General features: G+C 45.8%; 6 protein-coding genes across 6 annotated transcripts; 3 read left to right on the forward strand and 3 right to left on the reverse strand.

Annotated features, from left to right (window-relative positions):
• Positions 1 to 53: 53 nt before the first annotated feature.
• On the reverse strand, positions 54 to 2,038 carry EYB26_009689 (uncharacterized protein; the record flags this gene model as incomplete). The annotated part of the gene is made up of 4 exons (XM_054268936.1): positions 54 to 860; positions 912 to 1,208; positions 1,261 to 1,746; positions 1,898 to 2,038. The coding sequence occupies 4 exons, from the start codon at positions 2,036 to 2,038 to the stop codon at positions 54 to 56; spliced, it is 1,731 nt and encodes a 576-aa protein (XP_054124911.1).
• A 579-nt stretch (positions 2,039 to 2,617) lies between these two features.
• On the forward strand, positions 2,618 to 3,470 carry EYB26_009690 (uncharacterized protein; the record flags this gene model as incomplete). Its single annotated transcript, XM_054268937.1, has 5 exons — positions 2,618 to 2,723; positions 2,813 to 2,865; positions 2,923 to 2,996; positions 3,065 to 3,399; positions 3,460 to 3,470. 5 exons carry the CDS (start codon positions 2,618 to 2,620, stop codon positions 3,468 to 3,470), a joined length of 579 nt encoding a protein of 192 aa, XP_054124912.1.
• A 1,301-nt stretch (positions 3,471 to 4,771) lies between these two features.
• Positions 4,772 to 5,977, forward strand: EYB26_009691 (uncharacterized protein; the record flags this gene model as incomplete). Its single annotated transcript, XM_054268938.1, has 1 exon — positions 4,772 to 5,977. The coding sequence occupies one exon, from the start codon at positions 4,772 to 4,774 to the stop codon at positions 5,975 to 5,977; it is 1,206 nt and encodes a 401-aa protein (XP_054124913.1).
• Positions 5,978 to 6,490: 513 nt separating this feature from the next.
• EYB26_009692 (uncharacterized protein) lies at positions 6,491 to 8,324 on the forward strand (the record flags this gene model as incomplete). Its single annotated transcript, XM_054268939.1, has 2 exons — positions 6,491 to 7,677; positions 7,745 to 8,324. The coding sequence occupies 2 exons, from the start codon at positions 6,491 to 6,493 to the stop codon at positions 8,322 to 8,324; spliced, it is 1,767 nt and encodes a 588-aa protein (XP_054124914.1).
• A 151-nt stretch (positions 8,325 to 8,475) lies between these two features.
• EYB26_009693 (uncharacterized protein) lies at positions 8,476 to 9,435 on the reverse strand (the record flags this gene model as incomplete). The annotated part of the gene is made up of 1 exon (XM_054268940.1): positions 8,476 to 9,435. One exon carries the CDS (start codon positions 9,433 to 9,435, stop codon positions 8,476 to 8,478), a length of 960 nt encoding a protein of 319 aa, XP_054124915.1.
• A 4,522-nt stretch (positions 9,436 to 13,957) lies between these two features.
• On the reverse strand, positions 13,958 to 15,274 carry EYB26_009694 (uncharacterized protein; the record flags this gene model as incomplete). Its single annotated transcript, XM_054268941.1, has 3 exons — positions 13,958 to 13,992; positions 14,099 to 14,383; positions 14,455 to 15,274. 3 exons carry the CDS (start codon positions 15,272 to 15,274, stop codon positions 13,958 to 13,960), a joined length of 1,140 nt encoding a protein of 379 aa, XP_054124916.1.
• Between the last annotated feature and the right edge of the window lie 4,318 nt (positions 15,275 to 19,592).

Raw genomic sequence — 19,592 nt, forward strand, 5'->3', positions numbered from 1 at the left:
ATGAAAAACTCCCGCTATGCAAAATAATCAATCGAAATAATACAGTTCAGTCATTAGGTCGAGACATTCGTGACTGCTCCCAGACCAGGGTTGGAGCCCATTGTCGCCCCTGGTGGTGCATTGCGCTCTCCAGCCATTTGGCGCGCGGTTTGGGTCTGGGCCTGAGCTTGTGCCGCTGCTTGTGCTGCCGCTTGAGCCTGAGCCTGCGCGTGAGCCTGGGCTTGCGCCTGCATCTGCGCGACTTCTCGAGCTTTGGCGGCCATGATCGCACGATGCTGCATGACTTGAATATCATACTTGTCTCGCTCAAACACTATGTCGTCATCCTCATCCTCGTCGTCATCATATTTGAACCGGTCAAGTATGATAGGGTCAATGTCTGCTCTATGTCTCGCGGCCATATTGCGACGATCTATCATCACTCTACCACCTCGGCCTACACGTCTTCTGAAAGAAGGTATCTTTGTGGTATCATCATCCATATCAAAGGTTGCGGTACGATCACGGAAATATGGGTGCAGATTGTCTAGCGCAACGGCATCGTTTGCATCCGATGCGTCTGAAGATGGAGGGGTGGGCAATTGAGTTGTGATGGCAGGACGGAAAGCAGCTTCAAAGGTTCTCTTAGGAGACGGCGTCAGTGGAGCTGTTGTATGATCGACGTATCCTTCGTTCCATTTCAGATGCTTTTGCAGATTGAGTTTGATATCGCGAATGATTTCGTTCTCCTTCTCGGCTTGCACTTCCTCCAACAGTTGCAAGTCTTCGGCAGTTTGAGCACCAGGCCGCTGAGATATGCGAAGCTGTGGTGGCGGTACAGGACGCTGTATCGCTGGTACATCGACGGGCTTCTTCTTGGGCTGTGGAAGGTTAGCGGTGGATTCTTCAAGACCAAGAATTCGGGTTCCTACCTTCTGGTTGATGAGATCCTCATCATCGTCCTTGATGCCGAGTTTCCGTTTCATGTCCTTTACTTCCGCGCGTTGTTGGAAGACTTGCTTTTCGATGATGAACATCTCTTTTCTTGCAAGTTCACGCTGTCGCACGAAAGCAACCAATTGTCGCGCATCCTCCAATTCTTTGCGAAGCCTGCGCAATTTCTCGGCACTTTGCGCATCCCTACCACGAGTCTTGCGGATCTGTCGCACTTCGCGTCTACGGAAACATACATATGGATCGCCATCATCGGTTTCTTGGCCCGTTTCGAACTGCACAAGGTTAGCATACGTTCAATGACGACTGGTGTGGAAGGAAGCTCACCTTGAGAGATATTTGCAGGGGATGATTTCCAACGCTTATTCTCCTCTTCTTCCAGTGTTCGTATATGTCCTTGGCAAATCTCTTTATATGCTCGTCTACAGCGGCATCGAAGGAGTCCTCAATCTCGGCGTATGAAAGCACAGGAGGACTGTCTACGGATGCGAAAGGTTGTTTTGTGTGCGCGGTCTCTTCAAAGAAATACATCACTTCTTCGAATTGGTCTTCTGTGCACGCCGGGGTGGATGGATCTCTCTTCTCGTTCATGATCTTGAGGTAGACATCATCTTCCTCATCCAGGTTATACATACATCCGCAGCAATCCTCCACCGTGGAAGAGAACCGGATGTACGTCGCTGGCTGCGAGAATGTTGGAGGATAGAGCTCATCATATCTGATATTACTCAGGACGGTTTCGGGCGTGGGGATATTGGCCTCGCTGATTTTACCGAGGGCCACGGCATTGATAGCAGCCTGAAGATGGAATTCCTACACATTTTGAAGGTTGTTTAGCTAATTGTTCGTTCTGAAAGACAGAATTGCGATCGATTGGTCGACGCGAAAAATTTTCGCGAATAGCATCATATATATCACGTGACATACACGGTCCGGGTAGTGACGAGAAAAAGAAAATACGTACCGATTCTTCGGCCTTTTCAACGCCAGTCTCGACCTGTTGGAGTGCGGACTGGACATCCTCATCGATGGCATCTATTTGATCCTCCCTGACTATGGGGATGGACGCCTTCGAAGTGAGTTTCTTCGGGCGCGTCCTCCCCATACCCCCGTACCTAGTCATGTGATCTTCGGGACGCGATGGTAGGCGCAACCATGCGAAAGGGTGGACAAAATTAGTACCAAACGATAGCTTGGGTCATGAGAAATCACGTAGTCGTATTTTTGTGATGAAATTCGATGGAAAATGGGGAGATAATGATGATTGAAGTCTCGGGGTGCCACAGCGGTCTGTTGAGTTGACGTTGCCATCTCACTGCGTTGCAGCCTGTTTTGGGCGGGTGCACGGCCTCAGGGGCTCGCTTGTCTATCCGGAAGCGGTTAGTGCGGGGGCTCGTGATATCAAGTTCCTGATAGTCTGGGTTTGCCCGACGTAAATGGTTAGGCGTAAGGCAGTAAGGCCAAGATTGTCTTGGCGTCTCCGTAATTGATCGATATCGTCCCTGACGCCCCTCCGACTTGGGGATTATTGTTTATCAAAACAACTATCGCGTCTCGACTGGGTCACCATACTTTATACCTCATTGTCTTTTGGAACGAGCACGATTCTCCCGGTAAATACAGCATAAGTCACCATCCTATTGCCAACAACGCCCTCCCTCCATCTGATAAGAACGCCTCAGCCATGGATTCGCACGAGGTCAACAACGCCGCTTTGTATAATACCAGAAGGCGACAAGGATCCATTGGCGGAAGTCAGGTTCTCGACAGCATCATCTCTGCATCCAACTGTGAGGCTATCTCCACCCGTCCGCGCTTGGTGCGGGCGCTCGGTTTGCGTTGTTGTCGTCAATCACCTAACAGGCTTGTCCCGAAATAGTTGATCGCGAGGAAGTCGACCGCTTGCGCAAGCGATTCATGAAATTAGATAAAGTATGTTGAGGCATGACGGGCGGAGTTATGATACAGGAATACTTATGCGAATCGCAGGACAACTCGGGCACGATCGAACGAGAAGAGTTTCTTTCGCTCCCACAGGTGTCGTCCAACCCTCTTGCTCCACGGTATGTCTCCAAATCACATCATTCAAGCCATCCTGAGTATCCAGCTCACACACGCTTCTTCTCAATAGGATGATCGCCATCTTCGACGAAGACGGCGGCGGCGACGTCGACTTCCAAGAATTCGTCTCCGGACTCTCCGCATTCAGCTCCAAGGGTAACAAGGACGAGAAACTCCACTTCGCCTTCAAAGTATACGACATCGACCGCGACGGCTACATCTCCAACGGCGAGCTTTTCATTGTTCTGAAGATGATGGTGGGCAGCAATCTCAAGGATGTGCAGTTGCAACAGATTGTGGATAAGACAATTATGGAAGCGGACAAGGATCACGACGGAAAAATCAGTTTTGAGGAGTTTAAGAATATGGTGGAGAATACTGATATCAGTATGAACATGACGTTGAGTAAGTTGATCATCTCACAAAATGTACGCCAACGCATCGATATACTGACTATTGTGTTAGATGAGATATAAGTTTCCTTGACGCTACTTGCATACCGGTTTTCATCATGGTTGATCTGTCCCTCTTGTTGATGTTTATTTATCCAAGTTCCTGTCAGAAGGGTGCATCTCATGTGAAATGACTTATGACCACAACCGCCTGCCTTCGGGTGTATGAATAGAGGATATACATGATCTAGGAGTATTTCTTAGTTTTTATGGACTGTTGATACGTAGCATTTTATAAAGGAACTTAGTATATAACCCCGTGGGTCACAACTACCGTAAGGGTTGTGATTTTATTTCTTGGATACATACTGTGGTCGACGGCCTGTACACTTCAATGATTCGTGTTGTACTAGTATGTCTTAAGCGCTTGCTGAAAGTTCCAAGCATTTTATTATCCAGTCTTACGTAGTACCGCGGGATGAAATAAGTGTTGGCCGGTGTTGGCAGGGGTGCCAACACATACAGAGTAGTTATTCCGTGGTACTGTCGGGTCTCAATGAGGGTCACACCAGGGGTCTACCCGAGCTGGCGGAGAGGTACCAAATCAAATGGCTGACGCGGCGTGCCTGGCACCACCTGCTGCAAGTCTTCAATTTTATTATGGTTTCACGGGAATCACTGTCGGCGCTTATCTGTACTGTACTCCGTACAGCATCAGAATCCTCCCAAGGGAGAAGTCCAGGAAGAATACGTGTGACTGATGGCTTAGATTTGCAACTAGGCAGTTAAAACTACTGGCACCTATACTTCATGATAACTCGCCGGCAAGCCGTCTCAAAAAGGCTTGTCTTGTAGGCATCCCGGTCTAGTCACTCTAGTGATGTTTCGGTGTGCCTGACGATGCCCGCAAGGCGCCACCTCTGTGTTTGACGCTACTGATGGCCCGCCAATCAGTCCCGTCCATGTGCCAATCCTTCGGTCTAGACAGGCAAGGCGTCTTTGAATTGGAAGAAAAATGAACAAAAAGAGATCGGTCAAGTGTTTCATGTTTCCTCTAGCTTCTAGCCCGATGTGTGATAGCGCTGACCACACAATCAATATTTCATTTGGTCCTTGGGCGAGCCGAAACAAGATGCCTCCTCAGCCATCACAACAACCTCCTTCGTTTCACTTTCGAGTTTTCTTTTCTACGACTTGACGTCGACAAAACTACATTCTCTTCCCCAATCGAGTGCAGCGCACTGAATCTATTCATTCATTTGTCTTTTGTGAAAGAGTTCATTCATTTACTCTTCCACAAAGCCATTCTTTTATACTGTGTATAAACGCTTCTATCTCTCCTTTACAACACCCACCCTTTTCTGTCTTTTCCAAAGTGTCCAAAAATGGCCTCCTTTCTCAAGTTCGCGGCTGCTGCTGGTCTCTTGATCGCCTCCGCAGGTGCTGCTCCATTCAGCCCGGTGCGCTCTACAACCTTGCAGAAAAGATCCAGTAGCAAGGCCGGTGCCGCTTACAACGATATTTCTCTCGTCTCGGCCCTGTGCGGCGAATCTAGCGGTATCTCGTGGGCTTATAACTGGGGCAGTTCAAGCGATGGCAACTTGCCTTCTGGTGTCGAGTACGTGCCCATGCTCTGGGGTACCGGCAGCCTTTATGTCGACGGATGGACCTCTAAGGTTGAGGCTGCCATTGCAGGTGGCAGCACCTACATCATGGGATTCAACGAGCCAGATTTGCCCTCTCAGGCCGACCTGAGCGTCTCCGATGCCGCTGCACACTATAAGCAGTATCTCACCCCCTACGTTGGTCGAGCGAAGCTAGTCAGCCCTGCTGTCACTTCCTCTTCCAGCGCCGGTCAAGGTCTCAGCTGGTTTGAGTCTTTCATCAGCGAATGCTCTGACTGCGGCGTGTCAGTTCTTGCTGTCCACTGGTATGGCAACTCCGTGTCTGAGCTCCAGTCTTTCATCACCCAAGCGATCAGCACCGCCTCCAACCATGGTATCTCCGAGGTCTGGCTTACCGAATGGGCCCTGAGCTCCGACGCGGGTGGCATCTCAGATCTATCTACTGCTGCTGCCTTTATCCAGGAAGCTGGCGCATGGCTCGATGAGCAATCTGCGCTTACACGCTATTCCTACTTCTATGTCGCCAATGGCTATTTGCTCTCGAATGGCGTGGTAAACTCTGTTGGCGCGGCTTACGCATCTGCGGCTTCATCTTCAACTACCTCTTCGTCCTCATCCTCTTCATCCTCCTCGTCATCTTCATCTTCATCTTCATCCTCATCCTCATCCTCATCGTCGAGCACAACATCTACTACATCCACATCGACCTCTATCTACGTGGCTCCCCCCACGGCTACTGCAGCTGTCGCCTCTCCAATAATCGATACCAACAACAATGTCGCCTCGGAGACGCCCACAGATGCATACGCTGCTGCGACTACGGCTGCACCTACAGCTGCACCTACGGCTGCGACTACGGCTGTGCCGACCCCTACAACGCTAACAACAACAACCGTCACTATCAAACAGACCGTGACGGTGACTACAGGTTGCGTGCCTACCCCGCCACCCTGTCCAGAACCCTAGGTGCCGACGCCTTCGTCGGGCTTCATTACACAAGCAGCCGTGCCCTCTGCCTTTTAGTCGAGTACTCTATGCTGGACATTGAATTTCACATTCTTCCTATGGCCTGGGAGCCTTTCTTTCTTTACCCCCTCCCCTGTTTCCATTCAGCTATTCTCTCTTCGTTCGTCAAGACTAGACATAAGTAAAAATGATGGAACAGATCAATCTCTTCTGACTCGTTTCCCGTTCCTTTCGGGGCGGGGGGACCTCTTTTTCTTACCCTTACGATTCAAATTTTGTTCTTTTGCTCACTGTATATCTCGAAGCCTGGCTATGCATCAATTCATTGTAACCATTATAGAAGAATTCTACATATCATGATATTTCCTTGTCGGGGTGGGAGTTTCCTCTCTTAGAAACTCGGCTAAATTACATCAGCGAATTCCGGACAACTACGTATGTTAGTTAACTAACTACTCTGTACCTAACTAGTTACATCATCTTCCATCTGACTGCACTATATAAACGGCCGCCATGAGTAGTGCTATCAAGAAAAAAGCCACGCGCTCTTCACTCGCTTGCCTTCCCTGTCGTGTACGGCACATAAAATGCGATGGAAACAAGCCCAGTTGCAATGGTTGCAATGAAGCCGGCAAGCAGTGCGACTATACTCGATCGCGCAGAGGCGGGCTTGACCGAAAAGCCCTAGCTGAACGGCGCAAGAGACTGGCAACAGTTAATTCAATTAATGCTCAGACACCAGCGAGCATTCAAACTTGTCACACGAACGTCAACGAGGACATTTTCAATAATAGCTCTAGCCTGCTTGATGCGGCTGATGGGACATTCATCGCACCGCCGCTGACCCATACCGGTAGTATCGTCAACATCGAGGACGATGTCTTGGTTGATTCATATTATAACAACTTTCACAAGTTCCATCCATTTCTCCTACCTAATAAACATTTGTTGAGACTATATCGTGATTCAAATAGACAGTCTTCCCTAACACCACTTATTGCTGCCATGCGCTTTGTGGGACATATCTACAGCTTCCAACAATGGGATATGGAGCTGAAAAATCATCTCGAAGCCTGCTTCTGCGAGGCGTCACCAACAGATCCAGTCATGGTTCAGAGCCGACTCATATATTCAATCGCTCTGTTTTGGTATGATTACAAGACAGAAGCCGCATCACAAATCGAGGCTGCCACACAACTTGCAATTGATATGGGCATGTTTCGTCGTGAATTTGCATCGGAGCATGGCGCTGGAGACCCTATCCTGGAAGAATGTTGGAGGCGTACATGGTGGATGCTGTACGTCGTAGAAGCATTCTATGCGGGAACTCTGGGGACCAAGACTTTCAAAGCCGTGAACATGGAGGCGACGGTTGATTTGCCCTGTCAAGAGCTAGAATATGAATCAGGAAAGATTCCAATACCAAAGACATTGCAAGAGTTTGATTGTCGTGAATTTGCTACGGATGAGACAACTCAGTTCTCATCTTTTGCCTACCTTATCGGTGCTGTTCGATGCGCGGTTCTGGCGATGTCAACCACGCCAAAACTCCCGGCCAAGGAAGACTCATTGCATATAATGCAGACCACCGATTCGGCTCTGGATGGATGGCTGCTGTTATTACCGAAGGATAAGCAGATTATGAATAAAAGCGGAGAGATAGATGAGCTTATGTTCCAAGCGCATCTGCTTATTCATGTGTGAGCATGTCTCCAATCTTTTATTTCCCTGCCAGCAAGCAATTTGATTCATGTTTATTTCTTTTAGAGCAACCGTTGGCTTACACCGGCCATTATCAGACCTCAAATTCAACTCCGTGGAAAATATCTCAAGCTGCTCTCGAGACCCACCTATCAATACTCCCACCCCAGAGCTCGTGAATATCCACACCGTGCGAGTTCTTCGCTCCGTAGAAGCTCAAGTTCGGCTTCTGACACTACCTGTACGGAAATTCGCCCACACGCCTTTCACTACGTGCATGGTTAGTGAAGGGACATTGGCACTGCTCTCGGCATGTAATTTCATATTCAGGGGGAAAGAGTTGGCGACGGCAAGAGAGCAGATTCGGATGATTATTGGTTGTCTCAAGGTGTTGGGTGAGGTATGGCCTAGGATAACAAGGAATGTGCGTGAAATACAGACGATTGCTCAACATGTGTTGGGATTAGGCTCGGAGGTGGCTGTCAGCAATGGCCCTAGCAGTACGCCTGACATTGATGAAGTGCCATTCCTCTCATCGGGCAGTGAAGGGCTATACGAAACTGGTGGTTTTGATGTTGTTCCTCTTGAGTCTATCGAGGATCTCTGTGGGTTTTATAACCTTCCTAGTCTTGACTTTGACGGATAATCGACAAATTACGGTAATGAAATCAAGCCCTTGATTTAGAGAGAATTGTGCTGATAGGAATTTGAATACAAGATGCAGCCTTTCTATACATGTTATAGCTATCTCATGTCATTAATCACATTTTGATCCACCGGTGACACCTTCCTAGGTTTCAGCCCACAAAATCAATCACAACCTTGTGTCCCCGACCCCTCTGTCGAGCACAACTCCAAGCTTTTTCCGCTTCATGAAAGGGAAACGACTTGACTTCCAGTGGAGTGATAGCACCAGCATCAATCATCCCGGACGCCTTGCTCAGTCTCTCAGCATTAGGTGAGACAACAAAATATGTGTATTGGGCATTGGGCCACTTTGTAGACTCAGCAGCCTGGCATTTTCCAAAGGCCCATGATGGTGGCGGGTCTCCTACAGTGACGATTGTGCCGTCACTTTCGTCGATTGTTTCCCACGTCTTAGTCAGGATGTCACCTCCGACTGTGTCGAGCACCAAAGCCACATTCTGTAGTTGGGTTTCCCAGCCTGGCGTATTATAATCAAGCACCTCATGAGCACCGAGTTCCTTCAGGGTACTATGGTGCCGAGCCGAAGCAAGCGCAATAACGTACGCGCCATGGGAAGAAGCAATCTGAACAGCTAACCGACCCACCGCCCCTGATGCTCCCGTGACGAGAACCCTCATGCCAGCCTCCTTGACGCCTCCTCCATGATCAAATATCGCCTCCCAAGCAGTAAGAAATGGAATCGGCAACGCGGCAGCTTGCGCATGCGATATCGATGTTGGCTTGGGCGCGAGTTCATTGGCGTGGCAGATAACATAGTCAGCCTGCCCTTGGCCTCCTGAACTCGCCGCAAGAAAAGCGAGAACCTCTTGACCAATCCTGAATGGGCCAGCATACTCCGGCCCAAAGGCGGAGATGACGCCCGATATGTCGTGGCCGGGGATTCGTGTAGGGCTATTGTAGAGTTCGTGCCATAGGACTTCATCGCCCGTGATTCCGGCGGCGTAGACTCGGACGAGGATTTCGGAGTCCTTGGGCGCGGGCTCAGGCATGGAATCGTTGGTTACGATTCTAGGGGAGGATCTGTCTCCTAAAATTTGGACAGCCTTCATCTTGTTTTGCTGCTAGAGAATATGAAAGTACCAAAAATTCATGCCTTGATTCTATAAACTAGAAAGAAGATGTAGATTTGAAGTCATTCCCATATTTATATTGCAAAATATCCTCCTTTTGGGTAATAGGCTATTCGCAACGGGTATGCGAAATGGATACCCTCATCCGGGTACTCGGTGATCCTATTAATCTGACGATGGTACTATGCCTGAACAGACCACAACTATCTTCTTCATTTGTTTATTATTTTCCATTTCTACCATTTTTTTCTTATCAGTTTGCTTCCGTGTTGAAGATGAATATTGTCGAGGGTGAAACATAAGGGGGTTAGTTACCTCGAATAGTTACACGCGTCAAACGCATAATTTGAAGCCTTAACCCTACTCTTAACATCTTTCCGGGTATCAGCTCGATTCATACTCTATTCTCTTCGACATTCTATTTTTCGTATTCATTCTGTTTTGAAAGTCATGTAAATGCAAGACAGCAACTAGTTAGATCAGATGCCCCTGTGATAACTATGAACCAGCTACCAGCACCAAGACCCAGAATGAGTTCAAGGGTTCTGCAGCTGGACTTAATACAGCTATACGCACCACCAATTCGTCAAGTACATTTCAAATTGAGGCTGCATGTAATATACTAGTAGCCTATCACAGTTTCTTCGGGGTATTTTAAATTGATATCTGTAATTGATATCTGTTGGTCCCGCAGATGTGATAGGTTTCAAAACAAGACTCGTATCGGTATAGAGCTTATGTGGGCTTATGTAGGCAATATGACAGAAGTGGATCCCCCCTCAATTTCGAGATCGATTATTACTTTTACAATTTAGCCCCTTAGCTTGAATACGAATTGCGTTGGACTAGTTATTCCATACTACCGACTACATGTCATACTGTACTCCGTGCAGATAAAAAGGGCTAGACTGACATGATCAAGTGCGCGATTGGGTACCAAGTTTCAACTCCTGCAGGGTTCGTGTCTTAGGGTTATTGTGGCGGTCTATTTGCTTCATGTTCTGGTTCCATAGGATTTAAATCTCTTCATACGAATCGGGCCTGGTATTGTATTGGCACTAGGTGGTTGTGTACATACTTATACGGAGTAGATCCAGTGACTTTGCCAGTAACAGACCACTTACTCCATATTTTGGGGTCAAATAACCTCCATTATATGTTTTGGGTATAGATAAAGGATTCAATGTTCGTATCTAGGTCGTGACTCCCGTATATCATACATGTAAACATTCATGGAGCTGTTAATTTCAAGATCGTCTACTTTTAGTGTGGCCGCAGAGTCGACCTGAAGAGGCTGAGACAATCATCAGGTTATGATATAGCTCCTGAATCTATATTAACTGCAGAGAATATAGGCTATCTATGATGTACCACATGTTAGGGATCAAGTAGTTCCCATTCCTATACAGCCCATGCATCACTAGGGCTGTTTGTGAGATACCTAGATAGTGAACCTCTACTTCCTTCCTTTCCCCCTTTCTCTCCATCCAAGGGGATGACAAATTGATATCTTGTAGTATAACAATTAGCCCACAACTGATTGTAATTTTGTGACTTGTCTTCCGTAAATTACTATTGTATGTACTCCGTGGTATGGTATGACTGCCCCGACAGTCTGGTAACTACAGGCTCCACTCATAATGAGATGCATATTAAGGTATTATGCAACCAAAAAGTAACCATGTATCATAGTTAGAGGCCCATGCGTACAGACATGCTATGATGGAGATTATACTGGTAGTCTGACTAGCTTGGCGCATGCCGGTGCAAGGTCACCGATTGCACGCTTCAATGTCTCGGGAGGAAGGAAGGAATGTCCCCATATTCCGTATGTAGAATAAATACTTGGAAAACGCGGCGACTCTTTTCTTTTCTTTCCTTTCCGAATTCGATGATGTCTATGCCTGCTTGCAAAAAGGGCGCTGGAATGGCCCGCGATATGTGAGCTCACCGTGAGAACTCTCATTCTACGAATGTTACCTACTACATTCTGATGGCAAATGGCAAAGTCTCTGGCATGATGCTACTAAATGCGCATATTTTCAAATATGTAGATAGGTATCTCAGATGCCATTGTTTACATTGTGGATATTAAAGTTGCAGAGTGGATCTGATGATCTGCAGCTAGATCTGGGATTCCCTACATTTTTGGTAGTTCATCTCAGATTCATGTGGATCCTGACGTCAGGATACATATGCAACGATCTGACATTTTGTTTACTTAGCAAACCGAGTAAGATTGCCGACTAACTAGATCGGTTCGAGTATCCAAAGCTCCTAATCATAGTGGTTTGCGGGTCCTTGGTGAGGAGACCATGAGGCTCTTCATGCTGGGGTTTATGGAGTACTTCGATCATTTGGTGTTTGGATGTTAATAAAAAGGAATACCACAGATACGAAACCATCTCACCTAGTCATTGTATCTTCATGTTGGACTCTCCCGTTGATGATTTGGAGATATCGTGTTCTAGACTATCAACAGTTTTGATCCATGTAGATCTTAACGGAAAAATGCAATGAGGAGGGTGTTCTTTTTGACATCCTTGTGAAGACTGTTATAAAAACTGAGTTCACTGTTTGGTCTATCTTGAAAGTACCTACGACCTGGTTATGTAGAACTCTATGGGAGGATTCACCTCAGATATTAGATTTGCGAGATCATCTGCATAAGTAGTAAGGGCTTTCCCCCAGCACTGAGACATGGAGAAATCCTCCTTCAAGCTACCGGATTCTTTTATTGCTAAGTATAAATCTCTGCTTATTACCTAGGTACGTCATAGATATCCTTTTACCCGGATGTGATTGTTGACGGATGTGATTGTTGAACGTGCAACAACACGTTACTAGAATCTCGATGAGTTTACAATATTCCTGCATATCACCATGGTGAGTTAGATCGCAATAATGTTCCTAGTTCAAAATTCAACTACAATTTGTGACTAAAGAACTGTTCCTACTTTTGGTCAGGGATGTATGGTATGGACGTCCATGAGATCAAAATGGCTTTTCCGAAGTTCGACAGGATCGGTTTATGGATGGAAGCATAATTCAAATGATCTGTGAACTTCTGCTCCGTCAGCAAACGACCTTTGAAATAGGTTAATTACTTCAACGATGACGGTTGATAGTCTTCCCGGTTAAAATCACAAATATAACCTCTTCGAGACTGAACAAGAGTAGAACCAAACTGTTCGAACACCCTGAGCATCTAGCCCTAACCCTCGCAAATAACCAGGGAAGGTCCATACGTAACCCCGTCACAGAGTTAATCCAAATAAACCCCCTCTTTAACAACTGCCATGACACTTCAATACTACGTAATAGTTTTTCAGTTTCATTCCTGGTACATATGAACACAGTTCTGTATGGCTAGCCCCCCCATCAAGGCCGTGCCGTGTCGACACTATCAACCACCAATTTCCAAGATGACCCAAAAATTTGGGTCGACACTTCCAGGGATAATCTGATAACCAATAGTGCCTCCCTTTTAATCTATTATTCACAATATTCAGAGCTACTGGACTAACTATTAAAGTGTCACAACACCTATATACGTAGTACGTAGTACACATACGTGTTAGAGAGTGGTCATAGCCCACCCCCTTTCTTCCCGGATCCCCGGGTGTTGGGTAACATGATCAATCTATTTTAGCGCCAATGATCTTCGATTATAGTAGATCATTGTTTCGTTGGTTATTATATATTAATCATGGGTGCTAAGCGCGGAGTTCGAGGAGGAAAATCATAGAACGTGATTTAACGACAAAGGAAAAAGAAAAGAAAGAGGCGCCTACCTTTTTCCGAATTAGGTTGGTACTTGTGATAAACTAACTACATAGTTAGTATGAAGCGATGACATTCTGAAGGAGTATAATAGGTTATCGGCAATTATTTCTGTCATGTTAATCAAGACCATATATTTACTATGTAGGTAGGAAAATGAAGTAGAACAGAATAGGAAGGTAATATACAAAGACCAAGAGCTAAGAAAGACATCCACCTACCTACGGTAGGTTACTAAGTAGTCTGTACTCCGTCACAGGCAACCCAAATTCCTCGCTTTCCCCCTTTCCCTCCCTGCCATTGTTCTCCTTCCTTTCTTTTTTGTCCTTCTGTAACAATTCGAAAACACCTGCTTTTTTTGAGATGCCCCTCCGACAAATTATATACCTACCAATAACAACAAAAAACAAAAACAAAAGGTATGTTCATCCCAGATTTTCCTTACTCCCCATTCCAACATAACCCATCAGTGATCATCACATCACGCCAAATCCTAAAAAAGAGTAAAGTACAACCAATAATCTTCAAACCAATATGTATATAAATAGAAATGAAACCCGATAATTGAGGAATAAGGCCGCATATTTGTACAAAAAAAAAGAAACAAAGAAGAAAGTGAGGCGCCGCGGGGTTGTTCGGCTCGCTTTTAGGGCTTCTGATTGCTCGTGACTGCGATCGACCCGCCGCCCATCGGGGGAACACAGGAATTGTTGTTCCATTATGAATCCATTAAATCGAGGCATTGGCCGAGTACTGTAAGATGATGATGGTATCAGGTTAGTCTCCACTTCGAAAAAAAGAAAAGAAGAGAAGAGAAAAGAAAAGATGCAGAATGGTTGAAAATGTGTGTGTGGCTTACTGTCAAGTATCTCCTCCTCCCATATCCCCATCTGGTAATCCACCAATCCATGCGGTTCAACCAGATCACAAAACCGAATTATTTCTTGCCCCATTTTCTCCATGGAATCGGCGCTCAACATTGTCGGGGGTAGTTGTAATGATTGCCGACGATGATGACCATTATTGCGTAATAATGCCTCTGTTAAATCCTTTTGCTTTTGGCATAACGATAGCCAACAGATGTTGAATTCGTGCCACAATTGTCTATGTTTGGTGAGCGTATCAGGATCGTCTCGAAATAGGCCTACAATACGGTTCAGACTGTCTTAGTACTTGATGTTTGCCAATTGAGGTGGGAAAATAGATAGTTCTTACCCAGGTCCCGTGCATTATCAATCAGCCATGCGGATAGATCAAGCAATAATCGACTAGCTTCGTTCAAATTTCCCCTTTGTGTGGACCCAAACACCGTAATTAGTGCTCGTCGATACTGGTTATAAGCTTCCTCCAAATTCGTCATATTCTGCTGCGTCGCTTGCTGCCGCATACTTCCTAAACTTCCTGTAGGATTGAAACTAGTCATCGTACTTGTATCTATTTGTCGACCCAGGGGACTTCGTTGTTGTGGATGATACGCCGCCGCAAGTTGCTCTTGTGTAGATAAATATTGGGAAACACTCTCATCATCGTCCGGCGATGGGAAATATTGTTGTGGAACACGAAATCGAGCACCACTGGATAGACCGCCAAGATTCTCTGGTAAAGACATCCCATAAGACATCTGCGCTGTTCCGGATTGATCAAATCCGTAAAGAAAATCCGTGTCATACTGCTGCTGCTGTTGTGCTGAATAGCCAACTTGTTGTGATTGCACATGTCTCACAGACTCTGGAGAAAGGGGGCGTTGCTGAAATTGAGGTGCTACATTCTGTTGCAATGCATCTGTTGATGAGGGTATGTCGTGATGTGACGCTGCGGTGCCAGATGAACGATGAAGTCTCCGCCGGGATGTGCCTCCTCGACTTTGTGGTTGTGCTTGTGGTTGTGCTCTGCTTCGGCGTACAGATTGAGCGGTTGACCGTCGAAAACTCTCCGGCGAGCGTGCAGGAGACACTTGCTGCTGTACGACATGGTGTGGATGGCCAGGCACTGACGGGTATTGGTAGTATCCATGTTGTTGATGCTCCCCATCCATTCCACTTTGACAATCCGCCAGATGCCCGCCTCGCAACGGAGGCGAGTACGGAGGTGTCAGATACAGTTCCAGTTTTCCGGCTGGTCTGTTTTGCTATCAGGTGCCGTAAATTTCTTCCTTAAGGGTTCCGCCTAGAGTTCCGAAAGTTGTGTTGATCCAAAGTCAAGGAATCGTTGGGTTATAACTGAGCAACAAGGGAAACCCTATTTCTTGCGTTGACTGTCCCGGGTAATTCACAGCCCCAAAAAACTCGTGACAAATGTCTTTGAAATTTCAAAGTGCCTTTAATGCACTGGAGCGTATCAACGGTCGCACTGTGTTTACCAGTCAATCATTCAGTCAGTCATTCATGGTCTTCAGGGATGATCCCAGTAATCTAATCTGGGTCCGCAAACGTTTCGTAGGCCAAAAAGTTCTGAGATTGGCCAAGACATTAATTGAAATCAACCACTCACGCAATAGAAAGAAGACAATGATGTCTTTTGATGAAACAGAGAGGATCGAGTGTAGAAATGAAGTCGGTTGCCCGGTGGTGCCCACGAATGTTGCTGAAATGATGAGATCGAGTACATATGGACAAGGCGACTTATTTTCGTTTGTTTTTCCACAATTCCTTCTTTTCCGATCTTAGCTCTGAAAATAAATACTTCATACCATCGAAGAAGAAGGTAGACAGATTCCAGGGCAGCAGTAGTAGGTAAGGTAAGGTAAGTGAGCCTGGCAATACGGAGTTCTCGGTTGATGGTGGTCACTAGCCAGGGTTCACAACGTCATGTGTCTCTTCTGGCCGCTAAATCAGACAGGGCCGCAAGCAAGAACAAAGTGGGATCAAGAGAGGGGACATCATCATTATTATTATGATTAATTGGAGCAACTTTTTAGATCTCGATCAAGCTCCTGGTTGGCTTGTATTAGCATTAGCGGGGCTTCGAAGGGAAAAGAAAAGAAATTTTAGACTTACCCGAAGGAACGGTAGAATGATGCTAGTGCAAGGGGAATTTGTCATGAAAGTGTATCTATCTGTGTGGACTGTGAACACAAGTGTGACGAGATGGATACGGGGGTTAATTGAACGAAGGATCTGGCACGGATCCGACGAACCCTAAGTACATACGTCCGTACTAGTATGTATGGTAGTCATCTATTTTGGAGGGCCCATTTTCGTTGCTTTTGTTTCTGTCCTGCCCCAGAGAGAAAGAGCCGAAAAAGTCACATCCGCGAATGAATGAAGAAACAGAAGTCGGGCCAGTCAAGTGGTCACAGCGTCTATGGTTTTAAGTGCCTCATGCCCGATAAATTCAAAAGGTTGTTATTATGGGTCCTGGATCTACACTAGTCCTCGAGAGGAGAGTACGAAGGAAAAAGCAAAAAAGAAATAGGTTTCCTTTTCTGGATTCTTGTAGTCCTTCAAGAACCGGTCCACTATGCACTTGACAATCTTCTTAAAAAGGCAAACCCTCTCCTTTTGAGGTCATGAGTATATTTAAGATGAAGCGTCCAAAGCAAGGCGAATCAAGGAAAAACAGGGCGAGACCATCGAATATTCAAAAAGCAAAAAAAGAAGAATCCAGATTCGAGTTATCAGCTTTGGACTGATGGAACCCTAACACATGAAGGGCTTGAACCGATCAAATCAAGTCTCAAGAGAATACCTATCGCTTGCGACTTATTTTCTTGGTACCCATTCCCACCTAACGTTAGCGTGTACGTTACGTATTCTGAACTCAGTCCTGGTAGTGATTTGACGTGACAAGGAATAATGCGTTCAACTAAGAAAATAAACAGGCCCTTTCTACACCACACCTGGTAGTTATCTGGTAGTTAGCATTGTAAAACGGGAGAACCCTATATCAGCGTGTTTTAATTGTCCTCCTAGTTAAGTTACGGCTTCCGGAGAGCACAATACTAGTATGTAGTATTTCAGCCTAGTACTTTAGCTTGGACGTTGAGTCTTGAGAATAATATTAGTGACCAAAATAATATAGTAATACTACTCCAATTAATCACAGGGTTATCGGAGATCGCATGGCATACTCTCTAGGTTGGCCTTCTATGGGACCAGTCGAGCTGATACCTAAGCGTTCTCCATCCCTCCGGAACTAAACCGGGAGAACTTAGAAGCCCTAGTTCTCCATTTAATTTGGTGGCTAGCCAATGCCATAGTTCGCATAAACTTACACCGAAAAGGGACGAAGGGGTAATGGTCCTAATGGAGGGAAAGAGAAAAGAATGAAAGGCGTGTTTACCGCTTTTAGCTGTAGACCTGTAGTAGTCTCGCCTCATAAGAAAACGTGCTATTGGCCCCTAGATAAACCTAATTATGAGATTTCCTCCAGGGAGCTGCATGCAGGTCGGCAAGCCACCACAATCGCGCGACACATACTGTAGTATTTGGTTTCGTCGTTGGATCAGGTGGAGATCATAAATGATACTATTCTAGAGTGTACATTTCACAATTCATACGAAATGCCGGTTGCTGGACCATTTTCTAGTAGAGTGCATTTGTCATCCTTGCGAGTCGGTTTGGAAGGCCACCACGCGACGCCCTTCTCGTAAAGGAACCATAATTCATGCGATTATAGAGATATGATTGGAGCTTTGCAAGTGGATGATCTACGCTCTCAGACTCAGTAATCGGATATTTATATAGCAACTATAATGCCAATCCCGCAACGAAGCCGCACCGACTTTTTTCTATTCGGGTATCAGACGGAGTGTGAATTACGGCGACGGAGTATCTGGTGGCTTACTGTATGTGTATTAGTAGTATCAATGTATTGACACCACTTCTGAAAATTCGATGTTACTGTGTAGTATATATATAACCAGTAAGTTGGTACCCGGATGAACCCGAAACTTCCAAACAACGTTTGGAAGTATCTTACTCATACAAGTGAGTTCATTGTTCTCTAATATCTACATTTCTACTCCTCGATCACCAACTTTTCGGTACGTCGTAAGCCATAGTTTCATTATCTGGCCACAGAACTTCTTACCTTTCCAAGAATGAACAGAACCGTTGAAGTGACCGACATGCGTCATCCGAGCTAGGGTTACAGATAAGTGGGGAGTTCCATTGTGATAGAAATCGCATTGTTCAATGTTGTAATTTTTCGAACATCTCAAAATTACACAATCGTCTTGTCAACTTGAGCAACGTCCGTACGTATCTTGAATGACTTGTGTGACAACGTCTCCAAAGTTATAATATTATTGTGATACTGCCATTAATTCTCCAGCCCAAGCTTGCAGCCATACGGTAGTTACCAGTTCAACCAGACACCGGGAAATATCTCAATTCAGAGATGCCCCAGAGGTTACAAGTTCCTTGCCGGGTGTGTCAGAACAGCGTAAAACATTGCGAGCACTTCCTCTCTCTCCTACGGTTTCATTCGAAGAAATCTCGTGTTCAGGTGCAAAAATTAGATACATTGCTCCCCAGATGAAACGGCAAGTGGCTTTTTGGCTGCGACAATTATGAAATGTTTTAGGTCAGGTCTGCTGCAGCTGCGTGCGTATTCTTTATCCACAATGGAGACGGTGTGCCAATGCAAAGCGTTACCTGATACGCAGATGATCTCAACTGAGCGATTAACTAAATGGAGTTTTGGATTTCCCATCTCATTCTATGATCCGCTTGTGATCTCTTATAAGCTGGTAGCACATATTGATGCCGTATTTTTTATCAGCCACATGAAAATCGACACCATGATCAACATCTCTTCCTCTGCCTAGTACCGTATTTGATGGACCAATGATTTGAATACCATTTACTCCGTAGCCAATTATGAATAGCAACACAAACCAGCGATCTTGTTGCCAGCTAGGCATGCCGTTAACCATTAACTAACCAGTTCCAGGCTAGTCAAGGCACATACGTAATGTCTAAAACTAAGACAGGGACTATGAGACCACCAGAGTGAGACTAAATAGAGTTACGGAGCAACTGCTTGAACAAGCAACAACCTCAAGGTTTCTTTGGTCCGTTTTCAAATCGAAAACAGACTAAACGCGGAAGAACTGCATGAACGAGAACAACTGCAGATCGCAATGTGTATGCATAAAACTGGTAGACTATCTGTCCATCTTAAAGTCTTAGAATGTCTTCGTACACTTGTGAATACCAACTGATATACTCGTAGTGTGTACTCTGTAGGCAATAATACTACATATAGACATATAGACAGTAGTGACGGTACAGCCAGCCCTGTGGAGCTGTCGCGGATAATTACTTCCACCTGAACCAATCGGATAACGTACTGTTGCCAAGTCTCGGGTATCCTGGTGTTATGTACTACCTAATTAAGTAAAGTGCCGG

Source organism: Talaromyces marneffei, chromosome 8 (genome assembly GCF_009556855.1).
Source record: "Talaromyces marneffei chromosome 8, complete sequence".
Lineage (NCBI taxonomy): Eukaryota > Fungi > Ascomycota > Eurotiomycetes > Eurotiales > Trichocomaceae > Talaromyces > Talaromyces marneffei.